Source organism: Phacochoerus africanus, chromosome 2 (assembly GCF_016906955.1).
Source record: "Phacochoerus africanus isolate WHEZ1 chromosome 2, ROS_Pafr_v1, whole genome shotgun sequence".
In the NCBI taxonomy this organism is placed as follows: Eukaryota; Metazoa; Chordata; class Mammalia; order Artiodactyla; family Suidae; genus Phacochoerus; species Phacochoerus africanus.
In genome coordinates, this window is record NC_062545.1 from 193,894,160 (window position 1) to 193,908,462 (window position 14,303).

The 14,303-nt window shown below is 50.3% G+C and overlaps 1 protein-coding gene across 3 annotated transcripts in view; it reads left to right on the plus strand.

Annotated features, from left to right (window-relative positions):
• NTRK3 (neurotrophic receptor tyrosine kinase 3) overlaps window positions 1-14,303 on the plus strand; it is a 380,311-nt gene that overhangs the window by 59,459 nt on the left and 306,549 nt on the right. For all 3 annotated transcript variants that reach the window (XM_047767504.1, XM_047767505.1, XM_047767506.1), the window contains exons 2-3: window positions 9,886-9,960; window positions 10,474-10,545. In XM_047767504.1, coding sequence (XP_047623460.1) covers window positions 9,886-9,960; window positions 10,474-10,545 — 147 coding nt within the window. The remainder of the gene's footprint in view (window positions 1-9,885; window positions 9,961-10,473; window positions 10,546-14,303) is intronic.

Sequence of the window (14,303 nt, forward strand, 5' to 3'; positions counted from 1 at the left end):
AAATGTCCCCAGATATCGCCAAGTGTTTTTCAGGGAGCAAAATCCATGCCTGCCTTGGGAACTGGTGACCCAGAGGGAGGTGATACAGAATGACTTTAGCCGGGCTGGTCAGGAGAAGGGTGGGGGAGGAGGATGAGATCTGATTCATGTTACAAAAAGTACGTTTGGGCTTCCTTGTGGAGGATAGGTTTTAGTCAGGTCGGAGTGGAAGGAGTGCTTATGTTCTGGAGATGATCTTTGGGAGAGGTGACGGTGGCCTGAGTGGTAAGAGGTGTTAAGAGTGGAGACTGTGGGGAGTGGGCAGAGGTGATTACGTCCTGTGGAGGTGGACTTACTAGGGTATGGATATTGGAGTGATGAGGTTTGACTTGGACAACTGGGTGATCCCAGTGCCACTTACTGAGATGGAGAAGCCATCCTGGCTGGGAGGACAGCTGGGGCTGGGGCTGGTGCTGCATCTGCTGATGTATAGGGAAGAGCCTGGAGCTTGCGGGTGGGCGTTCTGACTAAAGACACCTTTGGATGCTATGAGCACATGGACGGTGTCAGAGCTGAGCACCCGGGTGAGATCCCTTTCGCCTGGTGGGGGTGAGACCTGGAGACCTGAAGATTCCACCCTTGAAGGATCAGACAAAGACCATGGAACCAGTAAAGGAGACTAAGAAGGACCAGCCAGGGGAGTAGAAAGAAACCCCAGAGAGAGTGGGGTTATTTCTAGAGAAGAGAATGCTTTAAGAAAAAGAGAGTGGTAACTGGCTAAAACACTGGCAAGAGACTGGGAGACTAAATGGCAAGGAAGAATCTGTTGGGTTCGCCAATGAGGAAACCATGGGTAGCCTTGACAGTGTAGCTTTTGTGGAGTGGTGGGCACAGAAGACAAATTGAGACAGAGAATCAGAGGGGGTGAGGCAGAAGTCCTGGGATGGACGGTTCTCCTGACAACATTAGCCTTACATGAGGTGGTGGGTAGAGGGAACATGGGGTCCAGGACATTTTCTTTGAAATGGGTTCTCCTAGACTGTGTTTGTTTGCTAATGGAAAAATCTTGGAATGAGTCCTGGAGGTGAGAGTGGGTGAGGGCAGGGGAAGCTCCATGTGGGGAGCTGGTAGAGGGCTCAACACTGAAGTTCTGCTGCTGATAACTTCATACATTCATCCCATCACTCACTCGAATGTCCCTGAGCATTTGTGTGGCACTGTGGACCAAACTCCCAATCAGTGCCCTCAGGAAAGTCACATTTTCGCGAAGGCTGTCATATGTGGGGAAGGGAGAGATGGAAAGAGGCTCAGGTGCCAAGAGCATTACCACTCGTCTGCTCCAATATTTGGCAAGAGGGGGCCTGCCCACTCCCCCCCACCACCACCCTGACCCTGATGGTGGGCAGCACACCTGAGATTTGGTCCTTGGAGGGAAAGCTGGTCCTCCCCAGGCCCCTGGGACCACCCTGCTTTCTGGGCTCTGTAGTGATCTCCGAGTTGCCTGTCTCCTATTGGGACACTGAATGGTGTGCCCTGGGCCACATTCCTCCTCAGAGATCAAGTTCTGGGTTATCCCTATGGTTGTCTGCAGGTGCTGAGCCTGGAGGACCTCTGGCATGAGGTGGGGCACCTGGGTGGCTTCCCAGGTGGGTACTGATCCTGGGGTAACTGCCCCTAACTTAAGATCCTGGAGTTAAGTACACAGTGAATGAGATGGACAGGATTGCTGTTCTCATGTATCTCACTTCTAGAGTCACGACAAACACGTAATCAAATAATCAAATCAGACCATTACAGCTGGTTACTAAGGGCTGTGAAGGACACAAAACAGGGGCTTGTGCCAGAGAGCAGCTGGCGGGGAAAGGGGGGTGGGCTCACCCAGGAGCCGGCTGGCTTCTCTGAGAAGGTGACCGTAGAGTGGAGGCCTGAGGGAAGAAAAGTGGTGAAGGGCGAGTGTTTCATGGAAGTTCCGGTGGGGATAGGGCCTAGAAAACCAGGGGATTATGTTCAGAGAAGCAGCCATGGAAGCAGCGGGCCGTTAGCTCACTTGGGACCTCGTGGGCCAGGGCCTGGGTTTGGGGTTTTATTGGTAGGACCCAGGGAAGCAGTTGGAGGGTCCTGAGCAGCCAGAGTGCGATTGCTCTGGAGGAGAGACTGCTGAAGTGGAAGAGTGAAAGCAGGGAGGCCAATTAGGAGGCAGTGGCTGTTTGTGCTTCAAAGTGGCAGCTCCTGTTGTGCGATGGGAGGGCATGCTGGATGCTGCGCACACCCTGGGAGGCAGCAGGGAAGATGACGAGAAACAGGTAGACTGGTGAGGGGCAGGTATGCTCACAGGTTGAGGGTCGAGCAGGCCAGCTTGGATCCCCCCGGAGTGGCTGAGTCCCAGATGAAATCTAGCTCCTGGAAGTTGGGCCTGTTATAGGGTGGGTTCTCTGTTGGGAGACGCAGCTTTTCAGCACCTGGAGAGCATAGGTGTGCGCAGGAACATTCCCTGCTCCCAACATGAGCTTGGGGACTGATCAGGAAGCTGATACCGATGCTGCTGTCTCCCGTCTGTTCACTGCACAATCTGAATGTTCCTTTCTGCGGTCCCTGTGGTGTCTGTGACACGGGGCTGACTCACCATGGTCCTTGGTGAGAAGCTTCATGCAGAGCTGGTGTGCAGGACTTGCCGGCCCAGGAAGGCTCCCTCCTTATGGCTGTTGAGGGAGGGGCACGGTTGACCTGGTTGGTGTGCTCCTCCCCAGTCCCCTGGGTGCCCAAGCTCCATGGGGCTGTTGCTCCAGACAGTTTGTTTATAAAGCTAAACATATCAGATAATTGAAAGCTAATGCTTCTGTCTGGATCACTAGACATAATACACTGGATAACAAATCAATTTCCTCATTGCCCTCCTAGGCTGGGAAGTCAGACACTCAGCATACTCTTTGTGTTTGTGTGTGTGTGTGTGTGTGTGTGTGTGTGTACACACTCATGCATAGGAGTGCTCTGGTACCGATCTGCTAGGAAATGAAGGTCTACGCTACTTTTGCCAGGTACCCAAAGCCTTATTTCCTTATGGACCTCTGTCTCAGGACAAGATTCAGGCAGGAAGTGATGGGAGCCTCAGGTTTGATGGGAAACAGGACCACCTGGGGCCGGAGGGAATTCTGTACAGCCTTGTTATCTGAAGCTCTTATGTTCTGTTTTAGAGGAGTGGGATCCTCACATACAAAACGTCTCAGAAGCACCCGTTTCAATTATCTCCTGCCAGGATACACCCCCAAGGGTGGATACACTAGTGCCTCGATACTAGTGGTCGAGCCACCAGGAGAATGTGAAGTATGAATTATCCACAAGAATGCTTACTTTCTGGCAATATCAATTATCCAGAAAAGGGATAAGAAACGAAGTGAGGAAACAAGGGTGCATATCTGTCTACCTATATGTGTGTACATGTGTGAATGCATGTCTGTACGTGTTTCTCATAATCCCTTAGAGTCTTATTCAGATTCTCTTGATGCTTACATAATGCACATTTCCAGTTATACTGATGGAACCAGCTAGGCATTGCACCTGTGCTAGGCCTCAGGGTTGAGGGGAGGACCTGGGCCTCACCTTATCGGATCCTCACAACAGCTGGATGTCCTGTTAGGAAAGTGAGGATGGGAGGGACTGGAGTAACTGGCCCAGGGGCTTCTGGCATCTCAGCACCAGAGCTGGGGGTCATCTCCAAGTAAGCCTGCCTCCAGGGTGCCTGCCCTTGACCTCTGTGCTCCAAGGGGCTGCAGGGCAGACTGGTGACAGCCCATCTGAAGGGAGGAAGGGCCCCTGGGAGGGACAGCCCATTACAAAAGGAGCCAGAAAACTATACAAAATGGAGGCAATAGCCACTAGAATTCAGGAGTGATTTCAGGATAGGATGGTTTGGGGTAGGGGCAAGTTCTGTCTACTTCCAGAGCTTCTGAGGGTGTCTGTGTGTTATAGCTCTCGGGCTTGGTAGGTGGTTCACGATAGTCTAGGATCATCAAGAAAATGGTGTTCTGTCTACTCTGCTTCGAAAGCCAAGGAGGGGTGTAATGCATTTTAGGGGAAAAGAGAAACATCTAGCAAGGAAGTTGAACATGCAGAGGTTGTGTATTTAAATTTGGTTGTCTGGAAAATCTGGTTATGTAGAATAGCTCATTGGTGGCAGTGAGGAATCACAGCGAAAGGAACAGCAATCTAACAGCAAGAGAGGAGAGAGAAGAGGTTGGGAAAATGAGGAAGTTCTGGGCTTGACACATCTAAAGGAAGGCTGCTTTCTATCCCACCAGCCAGTCCTTGACTTGTTGGTACCCAGGTGAGGAGGAGAGTCCTGGTGGTAAAGGGTGCTTGCCCCTCTCATGGGCCTCCCCAGCAACCTTGGTCCCTTTGTATTGGATGAACGTCTCAGTGTGCTAGTTTTCTGTGTTTAGGACTTAAATATTGGAGGTATAAAGAACTCCTAAACAAGTCCACATGGCGTGTTTTTAATTAAAATAGGGACCACAGTCTGTACCGTCTAATTTTTATATGCTTGGAGACTGCCAATTCATTACCATATTGGCCCCAGCCAAACAGAAGGAGGAAGAAGCAGTGTCCAAAAGCACAATTGGATTTATTCTAGCACAGAGGATTTTTATCTTCTCTATGCATGTATTAATTCGTATTTCTCTTGTGCCCTGGCTCATTCCTATAGGGGTACAAAGCAGCTATCTGTGGATGGGGTTTACCTGTTCCAGGACTGGGTGCTGGGTGAGCCACTTCCAGTGGCTCCTTTGTCCCCAAGTCCACCTGGCAGTAACATGTTCTTTGACCACGGGGGCCACCGAGACCTCAATGAGGTTTTCTGAGCTGTAGCCCTAAGCCCGGCTCTGGCTCAAGAGCTCAGCCTTGCTTCCTCCCTCTCTCTGGAAGAATACTGGGCCTGGGCAGAGTCCTGGTTCTGTGGTGTCAAGGGCAGTGGTGAGAGGGTGGGGCTGGGGCCTTGAGCTGACTCTCTGTATGGAACATTTCAGATTTCCATGCAGCGAAGAGGCTTTAGAAATGCCAAAGGGAAACTTTCACTGAAGGAAAAGGCAGCAGGCTGTGGATTCCAGCCAGAGCTTGGTCAGAGGGGACCATGATTGCTTCTAGAATGTGTAACCTGGCTGGGGCCATGGTCCAGTGGGCCAAAGACCCCTGATTCCTTCCTCCGTAATGCCCTTGGCATGAGAGTGTCCTGAGAGCCATAGCTTGATTTTCTTCTCTCACCTGGATCCTTTCTCCTAGAGACAAGCTTTTCAATTTTGGCCCCAGGGCCTTTTGGTGTTTCCTGCACAACAGTTATTTTCAAAACTATTATTGTTGGGAGCCTTGAAAACCTTTTTTCAATGGAATCTTAGGTAGAAGCCTTGTAGAATAAAGCAGGCTTTCCCAACCTCCATTCTATGGCCTTTGGGGCTGGGAATTCTTTGTTGTGGGGATGCTTCCCTGTGCAAATGGAAATGTTCAGAAGTATCCCCAGAGATGCCAGTGTCATTCCTTTTCCCCGGTCTTGGCCACCAAATATGTCCCCAGACATTGTCAAATGTCCCCAGGGGGTAAAACTCCCCCAGTTGGGAACCACTGTATTTATGGAGCCACAGTGGAGATCATTTAAAGTCAGAAAGGGAGGCTGGAGTCCACCTCTTTCTTCTCTTCCTCTCCTCTTCCTGGTCCTGGTTGAAGCAAGGAGCACCCAGAGAACAAGGCTGCAGGGCCTGTGCCTAGGTAGACAGACACAGGGCAGGCAGTCCCTCGGACCTATCTTCCTGGCATCGCTCTGAATTCTTCTCTCCCTGTGATGGGGGTGGGGGTGTGGGATGTCTCTGCAGGGCTGGGCTGGGGGAAGCCTGTGGTCCTGGAACTGGGTGATCAGGGGCTGCCCTGCACAGGGTTCAGAGGCCTAAACTTCCTTTGAGAAGAAAAGGTCATTATTGATAGTTTTTCAAATGACAAAATTAAATGCTCCCTGAAAACAACCTGGACAACCCAGAAAAGCATACAAAAAGGAGAAGTCACATGTACAGTCACATGTAAGGCTGAGAGAAGCCCTGCTTACCATGAATGAAAGCAAAGCAGGCTGCTCTCATATTTTATCTTCTTTCTTGTATTTTTAGAGCCTGCCTTTTCCACTTAAACTCATGGTCTCTCTATTAGCACAAAGCAGCCAGCAGAGTCACCACAACTGACCTCCTGGGGCTGGTACCAAGCAGTGAGTCATGGGGAAAAGTTGGCAGGTGCCCTGGCAATGTCATCTGCAAATGTCAGGCTGCACCTTTGCCGCCCTGCTCTTCTCTGTGAACCTGCTCTGCGCTGCTGTCTGTGCAGCCTCTGAACCTGTTTATAATTTCAGCTTGAACGGTTTTCCTGGAGGTCATGAATGACAGGTTTACTACCCCTCCGCCCTGTTGCTACTTGGAGTTATCAATGACGACTGAGAAATGACAACTTCCAGCAGAACCAGGATGCACCGTTTAGCTTGGAAACTGAGAAGACACTGATCAGCCTCTGCAAAGCACAGGGTTAAAAATAATCTTCCTGAAGACTTACTTTGTGACCCCAGCTGCCCAAAGGGCTTTTTAGCTTAGCCTTTCAATTCTCACATTCTTCTTCTGCCAAAGGTGCTTTCTGTTCCCCATTTGGCAGACAAGGTAACTGAGGCCCACAGATGAGGTAACCTGGACAGGGACACATAGAGGGAATGAGGAGACAGGATCTGTACCCTGGCAGCCTGGCTCTAGGCTGGGGTCAGCAGCCTTTTTCTATCAGAGGCCAAAAAGTCAATATTTTAGGCGGGTCTCTGCAGCAGTTACTTACCTCTATCTTTGGGGGCCAAAGGCAGCTGTAGACAAGAGTAAATGGATGGGTATGAAGGCTGACATGTGAATTATATGCACTTTTCACATCTCATGGACTAGGATTCTACTTTTGATTTTTTTTTTTTTCAATGAAAAACTGTTCTTAGCTCCCAGGCAGTACAAAAAAGGGTGATGGGCTGACCTGCCTCTAGCGCCCCAACTCCCAAGCATGCCATTGCATCATGGCTGTAAAAATGCCATTCCTTGGAGTTCCCCTTGTGGCACAATGGGATCAGCAGTGTCTCTGGAGAGCTGGGTTGCAGGTTTGATCACTGGCACCAGCACCAGTGGGTTAGGATCTGGCATTGCCACAGTTGTGGTGTAGGTTACAGCTGCAGCTCGGATCTGATCTGATCTCTGGCCCAGGAACTCCATAGGCCACGAGGTAGCCAAAAAAAAAAAAAAAAAAAAAAAAAGCTACTCCCCAGTATAGGCAAACTTAGACCCAAAAGAGGATGTAGGGGCTATATTCTATTGACCAGGGAGCTCTTTGCACCCAGGATGTCATTCATCGTCCTGCTCTATCTCAGTGTGTTGCCTAGATGGGGAAGGGCCGTTTGTGGGCATAAGGACAGGAAGGCTGAGAAAGGTAAAGTATTAGAACACAATAATGATGGACAGCTCAGCCACAATAAACACACATTTATGCAGTGAATTCTAATGTGGGCTTAGAAAAATGATTTCATTTATTTAAACAATTCAATTGGGAGCAGGTCTTATCTGAAGCCATGCTCCTGTGAAGGAACTGTTGGTTGTAGAAACACCATGATCTGTTTGGTAGTTTACGAGGACCGAGGACCCAGTGGACAGTCTGGGCAGGGCTGTGGCTGGCACAGGTCATTCTTCTCCTTCTGGCCTTCCTCTCCACCTGGCATGGAGCCAGGGTCGCTGCCCTGGCGAGACCAGACCAAGCACACTGTCCTGGGGCTTGTGCGGCTTCCAGGGAGAAGGCTTTGGAGTTGGAATTCAGTACCGACCAGGCCACCTGGTCCCTGTCCCTAGCAGATGCCAGTGTGTCTGGCTGCTTAGCAGGGGCTCCGAGAGAATGTGGTACAGAAGGGGCTCTTGGCACACCTTGTCACTGTGCGCCTCTGAAATGCTTCCAGAGGCCCTGGCCACCGCCCCCCCCCCATGGCCTTTCTGGCTCTGGCTCCGCTCGGTGACAGATGGCAGAGCTGTGGGTGGGGCAGGGCTGGTGAGGAGATGTCTGGGGAGGGTGGCTGCCATTTTTCTGTGCCTCAGGGACCTCTGATCCAGTGTGAGCTGTCACCTCTCTGCACTCCTCACAAGGAGGATGCTTAGACCTCCAGGGCACCGACAAGTGAGTCGATCCCAGAAGGGCGGTGTGGGCAGTGGGAGGCCTTTTCCTGTGGCCCCTTGGCATTCCCTAGGTGGCCTCTCAGACAGCTCTGGAGCTGGAAAGGACCTGGGTCATCACTAGTTCCCAACCTGGACTCCAAAAGCAGTAATGGAGGATGTTTGTCCCTAGTGTTTTATCAACAAAAAAACCCGGCCAAACCAAAGACATAAATCCATACCCATGACAAGCCCTCCCATGCTAACAGTACTTTACAGTTCCTCTGCTTTGGGTTGAAATTTATCCGCTCAGTGTGTTAGCACTGGCTTTTTCCTGTTGATAAAAGGCTCTGGTTAATGGTGATTTATAACTTTGATTAATAAATCTGAGAAGATGAATTAATTATTACTTAATAAATGTGGTGTGCTTGCTCGACATAAACCTCCCTAAACATGAAGTCTCTCGGGAGAAAGTTCTAAAAGGAGATCTTTGTGAAGAGAAGGGGGAGAAACTGCTGATCTAGGGCAACTCTCTCCTTTTACAAATGAAAACACAGAGGCCCAGGAGCTGAAAGTCTTTCCTCAAAACCACAGCTGCTCTAGTCCCAGAGGTGAAGCTGGAAGTGGGTCCTCCTTTGTGGAATTGGTTCTGCCAGATAAAGGTGTGGATGTTCTTGAACTCCAGATGGATTAGGCCATGATGACCCAAAGGGGACCATCAGTGTCTGGCTCCTGGGGGACCCTGAGGTGGTATGTGTTGCTCCTGAGCTTTTCCATCCAAAGCCATGTTCACTGGCAAACTCCCCTCCCCCACCCTTTAACCACATGACTTTCGTTGTCTTTATGGACAGAAATTTAGAAATGAGCCTGTCCTTTAAAAAAATCCTATAAATAAAAAAGAAGGCAGGAGATTGGAAGAAAAGTAAGTCAAAAAGACCCACAGAGGAGTTCCCATTGTGGCTCAGTGGGTTAAGAACCTGAGTAGTATCCATGCAGACGTGGGTTTGATCCCTGGCCTCGCTCAGTGGGTTGAGGATCCAGTGTTACTGTGAGCTGTGGTGTAGGTCATAGAGGTGGCTCAGATCCCTCATTGCTGTGGCTGTGGTATAGGTCGGCGGCTACAGCTCAGATTAGACCCCAAGCCTGGAAACGTCCATATGGCACGGGTGTGGCCCTAAAAAGACACCAGGGAGACTGGGTGTCAGGGTAGTCTTTCTGCAGGCAAGGGGCCATTAGATGCTGTCCATAGGCTGGGCGTCTGGGATCTCACACAAACCCCATTAGCCAGGTGGTATGAATGGCACTACACAGGGAAGGGAATGGGCTCAGAGATATTTGGTGACTTGGTGGAAAGCCTGGCCCTTTGGAGTTCCCGTGGCTGCTCAGTGGTTAACGAACTTGACTAGTATCCATGAAGATGTAGATTTGATCCCTGGCCTCACTCAGTGGGTCAAGGATTCACTGTTGCCATGAGGTGTGGTGTAAATTGCAAATGATTCTCAGATCTGGTGTTACTTTGGCTGTGGCATAGGCTGGCAGCTCAGCTCCAATTGGACCCCTAGCCTGGAACCTCCATATGAGATGGATATGGCCCTAAAAAGACAAAAAAAAAAAAAAAAAAAGCCTGTCTCCTGAGCTGAGGACTTGGACCCAGGTCTCTGGCACTAAAGCCAGTGCCTTTCCCGTGGCCCCTCCTCTGACCTGAACCTGCCTTTTCTCCCCTCCGCAGACACATAGAGAACTGGCGCGGTCTGCACACGCTCAACGCTGTGGACATGGAGCTCTACACCGGCCTCCAGAAGCTGTGAGTGCCCTGGGTCATAGGCCACGGGGAGGGGGTGGGGGAGATGAAGTGGGGGTCAACCCATAGTTGGGTTTCAAGGCAAGATCCGAACCCAGGTCTCCGGAGCTCATGTTCCTTCTGCAGCCCTGTGCTTGACTGATGTTCCCCATGGAGGAAGAATTTTCAAGCTCTCTCCTCTGGACTCAGTGCGAGTGTTTGCAGGGAATTTGGGGTGGGGGATGGGAGGAGGCCCAAAGGGGGCTGTAGCATTGTAGTCGCTGGATCAGCTTCTTACCCACTTGCCAGGATGGGCACATCCCTCACCGTTGCCCAGGTCCTAGAGGGTTGTGAGCCCAGATGCCCCCCACTGGAGCCCCTCAATCGGATGCCCAGTGAAGACCGATGATGAAGAGATGCATTCAGTTCAGGGGGGTGGCTGTGGTCTAGTCTTGGCCTGATTTGCTGTTGGCCTCGGTCCAGAGTGGAGATGTTTCTGTGCCCCAGAAGCTCTGCTGACTCTCTTTTTCTCTCCAGGACCATCAAGAACTCAGGACTTCGGAGCATCCAGCCCAGAGCTTTTGCCAAGAACCCCCACCTGCGCTACATGTGAGTAGAGCTGGGTCCCTGGCTAGGTGGGCAGAAGGCATATGGTAGAGAGAGTCCTGGGCAGTGAAGCCCAATGCCCGAGATCTGGCCCTGGATTTGCCCTTGTGTGCCCCAGGCAAGTCCCTTCGCTTCTCTGGGCCTCAGATTTTACTGCTTAAAATGAGGCTTTGGGGTTTGGTGATCTCCAAGGTTCCTGTGGGAAGGAAAACCTAGGACTAGTGTGGAGAAGGAGGGTATCCTGCTCCCAAGTTCATTGACAACCCATGATGAAATTTTCAAGTTTATAGGAAAGTAAAAGAGAGGAAATTACCCCATATAAGTGTACATGCGATATGAATACTACACTTTAGAGACCATTTGTAGGTCCATGTGCGTGTGCGTGTGCGTGTGTGTGTGTGTGTGTGTGTGTGTGTGTGTATGCATGCACTGGGTTGGGGCCTAGAAGATGGAATGCAGGGCCAGACCTAGTATCATGTCTAAATGGATTCTGGGTTCAATGGACAAGAGCTTCGAAAAGTGGAGACCCCTGTATGTAAGGTCACACAGCTTTGGGATGAGCTGGAAGTCACATGACTCTGGTGGGGTCCTGTCTGTCTGTGCCTCCCTCCTCCCACCGCCCTCCCCCCTGTCTGATGGTGGCAGGGCCTCAGCAGGCTTGCTCTGTCTAGACCTGTGTGGAGGTGCGGTGGAGGGGGGGGAATCATATGAGCTGGGTGCTTGCTCTCTGAGCCCAGCTCTGGGCTTCAGACCCTGGGATTTGATGGGAGGACCACCTCTTCCTTGGGAGAGGTGGGCATGAAAGGAAGCCCAGGGCGAGTGATTAGGACAAGTGCCAACACACTGCACCCATGCTGGAGGGTTCCTGCTGTTTGCTCAAGGGTTCCTTGCAGATGGGGGCCAGATTAGGCATCTACTGGCCATGTTCTCCAAGAGCAGAGACGACATTGGAACCAAGGGGGTGGCGCCTGTTGTGTTCAGGGAAGAAACGGAGGAATGCTGTGTAGACGAGTCTTCTTTGGCCACTCGAGAGCTGCACTGGCCCAGGCACTTTGCATTTGACCACAGAAGGGTGTCCTCGCTGCACAGGAACCTCATAGGAAGAGGCAGCACCTCCAAGGGAAGTGGAGGGAGGGAGACAAAGAGAAGTGATTGTGGAGAATTGTGTTGGGCCAGTTGTTTTTCTTCTGGGCGGTCTTGGCCTCACCCCCCCAGACCTCTGTGTGTTTTCACAAGCATACAGTAAGTGCTTGATAAATATTTTAAAAATCAGATATGGCCACCCCTGCTTTGTGCTGAACTTTCTTTCTTCCCTCTGGATGTAGCACGCCGTGTGGCCATTGCTTAGGGCCTGATGGAATAGCTGTTGGGGACCGGGGCCTCCCGTTCAGCTGTCTCATTTAACTGTTGCCCCCTTGCCCTAGTTGACCCTCTGTGGGGGTTTCTCCTGATATGTGTTCTTTGCAGCTGGGGGTGTAGCTGGGACGAGAGGAGGGCCTTGGACCAGATGTTTCAGGTGTTTATTTTATTGGGGATTTGAGTTTCAGTGCAAACTATCCCAGGGGAAGAAGCTTTTGACTTCTGAGAAGCCTCCTTTTCATACTAATTCATACAAGGGTCACAAAGCCAAATGCCCACAGCGGACCAGGTGGGGACAGTGGAGGCTGGGGACCATGTGTCACCCCTGGCAAGCAATTCCAGCTGACTGCTGCCATGAGGAGGCAGGGCCTCGAGTTGCCTGATTTACTGATTTTTTTTCAAGAAGAGCTGGAGGTCCATTGAAACCTCTCAACTTTTAAATACCAGTAACTAAAAATAAAACCTCTCAACTTCATGGGCCACACAAAACTACTCTGTGGGCAGAATGACATATGGCGTGCCACTTTGTGGTCTCAAGTCTTACTTGGGGGACTGAAGCTGTTGACATTGGAGAGGCTCTGTCCCCTTTGAGGACAGTGGCTTGGCACTCAGAGCCTGGTAAGGCTCTGTGTCTCAGGGAAACTGAGAGACTTCAGGACCTATGGAGTTTCCATGGGCCACAGAGGTGGGGGGAGGGATGTACCTCTGAAGAGATACAAAGGTGCAGGTATCTCTGAAGTGGCTTGTCCTGGAACCTGTCTCTGACTCACCCTTGAGATTCCCAGAGAGGGTGGTAACCCACTATCACTTTTGAGATGATCTGGATCTGCTGGGTGGTGGCAGTGACAAGCTGGTGGGGCTTTGCAAGATTCCCCAAGCTTTGGGAGCAGGAAGGGTCTGGTTGGAGTAGATGATACCAGCGAGCCTGCCCATGATCTTGGGCCCTGTTCCCTCCTGGACACACTGGCCAGCTTTTGCCACAGGACTTGCTCTTGACCACAGAGGGATAGATCAAGAGTAGGAAAGATGGGTCACCATCAGTCCAGCCCACTTCGGGGGAGAGTAGGAGGCTCAGATCGATGGGAAGAGGTCAACCCTGATCCAGGGGATGTGATAGGCATGAGAAGCCTGGAGATCACCAAGAGCAGAGTCAAGAGCTTGAGGCACAGGCCCTGGCTTCATTGATGGGTTTATTTAGTAACTTTTCTCGTTTTCGAAGACACACCCCAAATCCCAACTGAATGACTTTCCCGGCAGCTTCAGGACATTTTCTTCTGGCAAATGGGCCAGGTTTCTCTGCTCTCTCACATCTTCTATTTCTGTCCTCTAAATGCATTTACAAGTCTTCAGGCCCCAGCTGAGCAATCACAAAATGATCACTTACTCCAACACTAATTGCCAGGCCCTGGCGTGGCGGCGTTTTTTATTTTTTATTTTTTTAGGGTGATGGCTCAGAAGTCTTTTCTTCTCCCCTCTGTACAGAATAAGAAGCAGGAAGTGAAATCATTGCCTTCTATACCAATGTCAAGTTATTCAAAGTGTTCTGATTGGTTCAACTGTCTCCCACCTCTATGCTGCTGTTGCATTAGTCAGTGTAATTCTTCCTTGTGCCAGAAAATGAGGTGAAGACCAAGATGTCTGCCACGAAGCCAGCTGCAGCTTAAGACTCACCAGGGTTTAAGAATGATTGGCCATCTCTTCTTGACTGCTTCTATTTTTTATTGGATGTGAAAAGTGAAATACTGATTCATACACATCAAATGAAATCCTTTTTGAGAGACAGGAATATTTTTGACCCTTATATTCTTTCCCTGATCTTCAGGATTTCAGATTAAGAATTCTTAAGGATAAGGATTTTCCAAATGGATAATTGGAATCACTATTTTCTTGTCTGTAAAATGGGTGTAATAATAAGTATCTATTCTAGTGGTGGGATGTGATAAAGATTAAATGATAGGAGGCACATACAGCATTTAGCCCAATGCCTGGTAAATAGAGCTGAGAGATGGAAGCTGCTAATAGTAATGTAATTATTGTTATTAGTAGTGACTGTGGAATCAAAGAGGAGGGATTGGGTGACCTTGATGGCAATTCTGACCACTGCTTTATTCTGGAAAAGCCAGATTTCGGTCCTGCATCTCTCTGGTGACTAGAATACTGCCATCCACTGTCTCTCTGAGGACTGTCTTTCTCGAATGCTGGTGAATAAGTCCTGACAGATGCTCTGCTGTCTCCATTGAGTCCCCCTTGCCTAGACTGTATGCAGACCCTTCATATGGATGTTAGTTTCGGAAAGGAACCAATGGCCATTGATGAGCTTGTTTCCATCTGATTTTGTGGCCATACCAACCAACGCTAGTGAACGTGGATGATGTGTTGAGTGCTCTAACCTCACCCCTGCA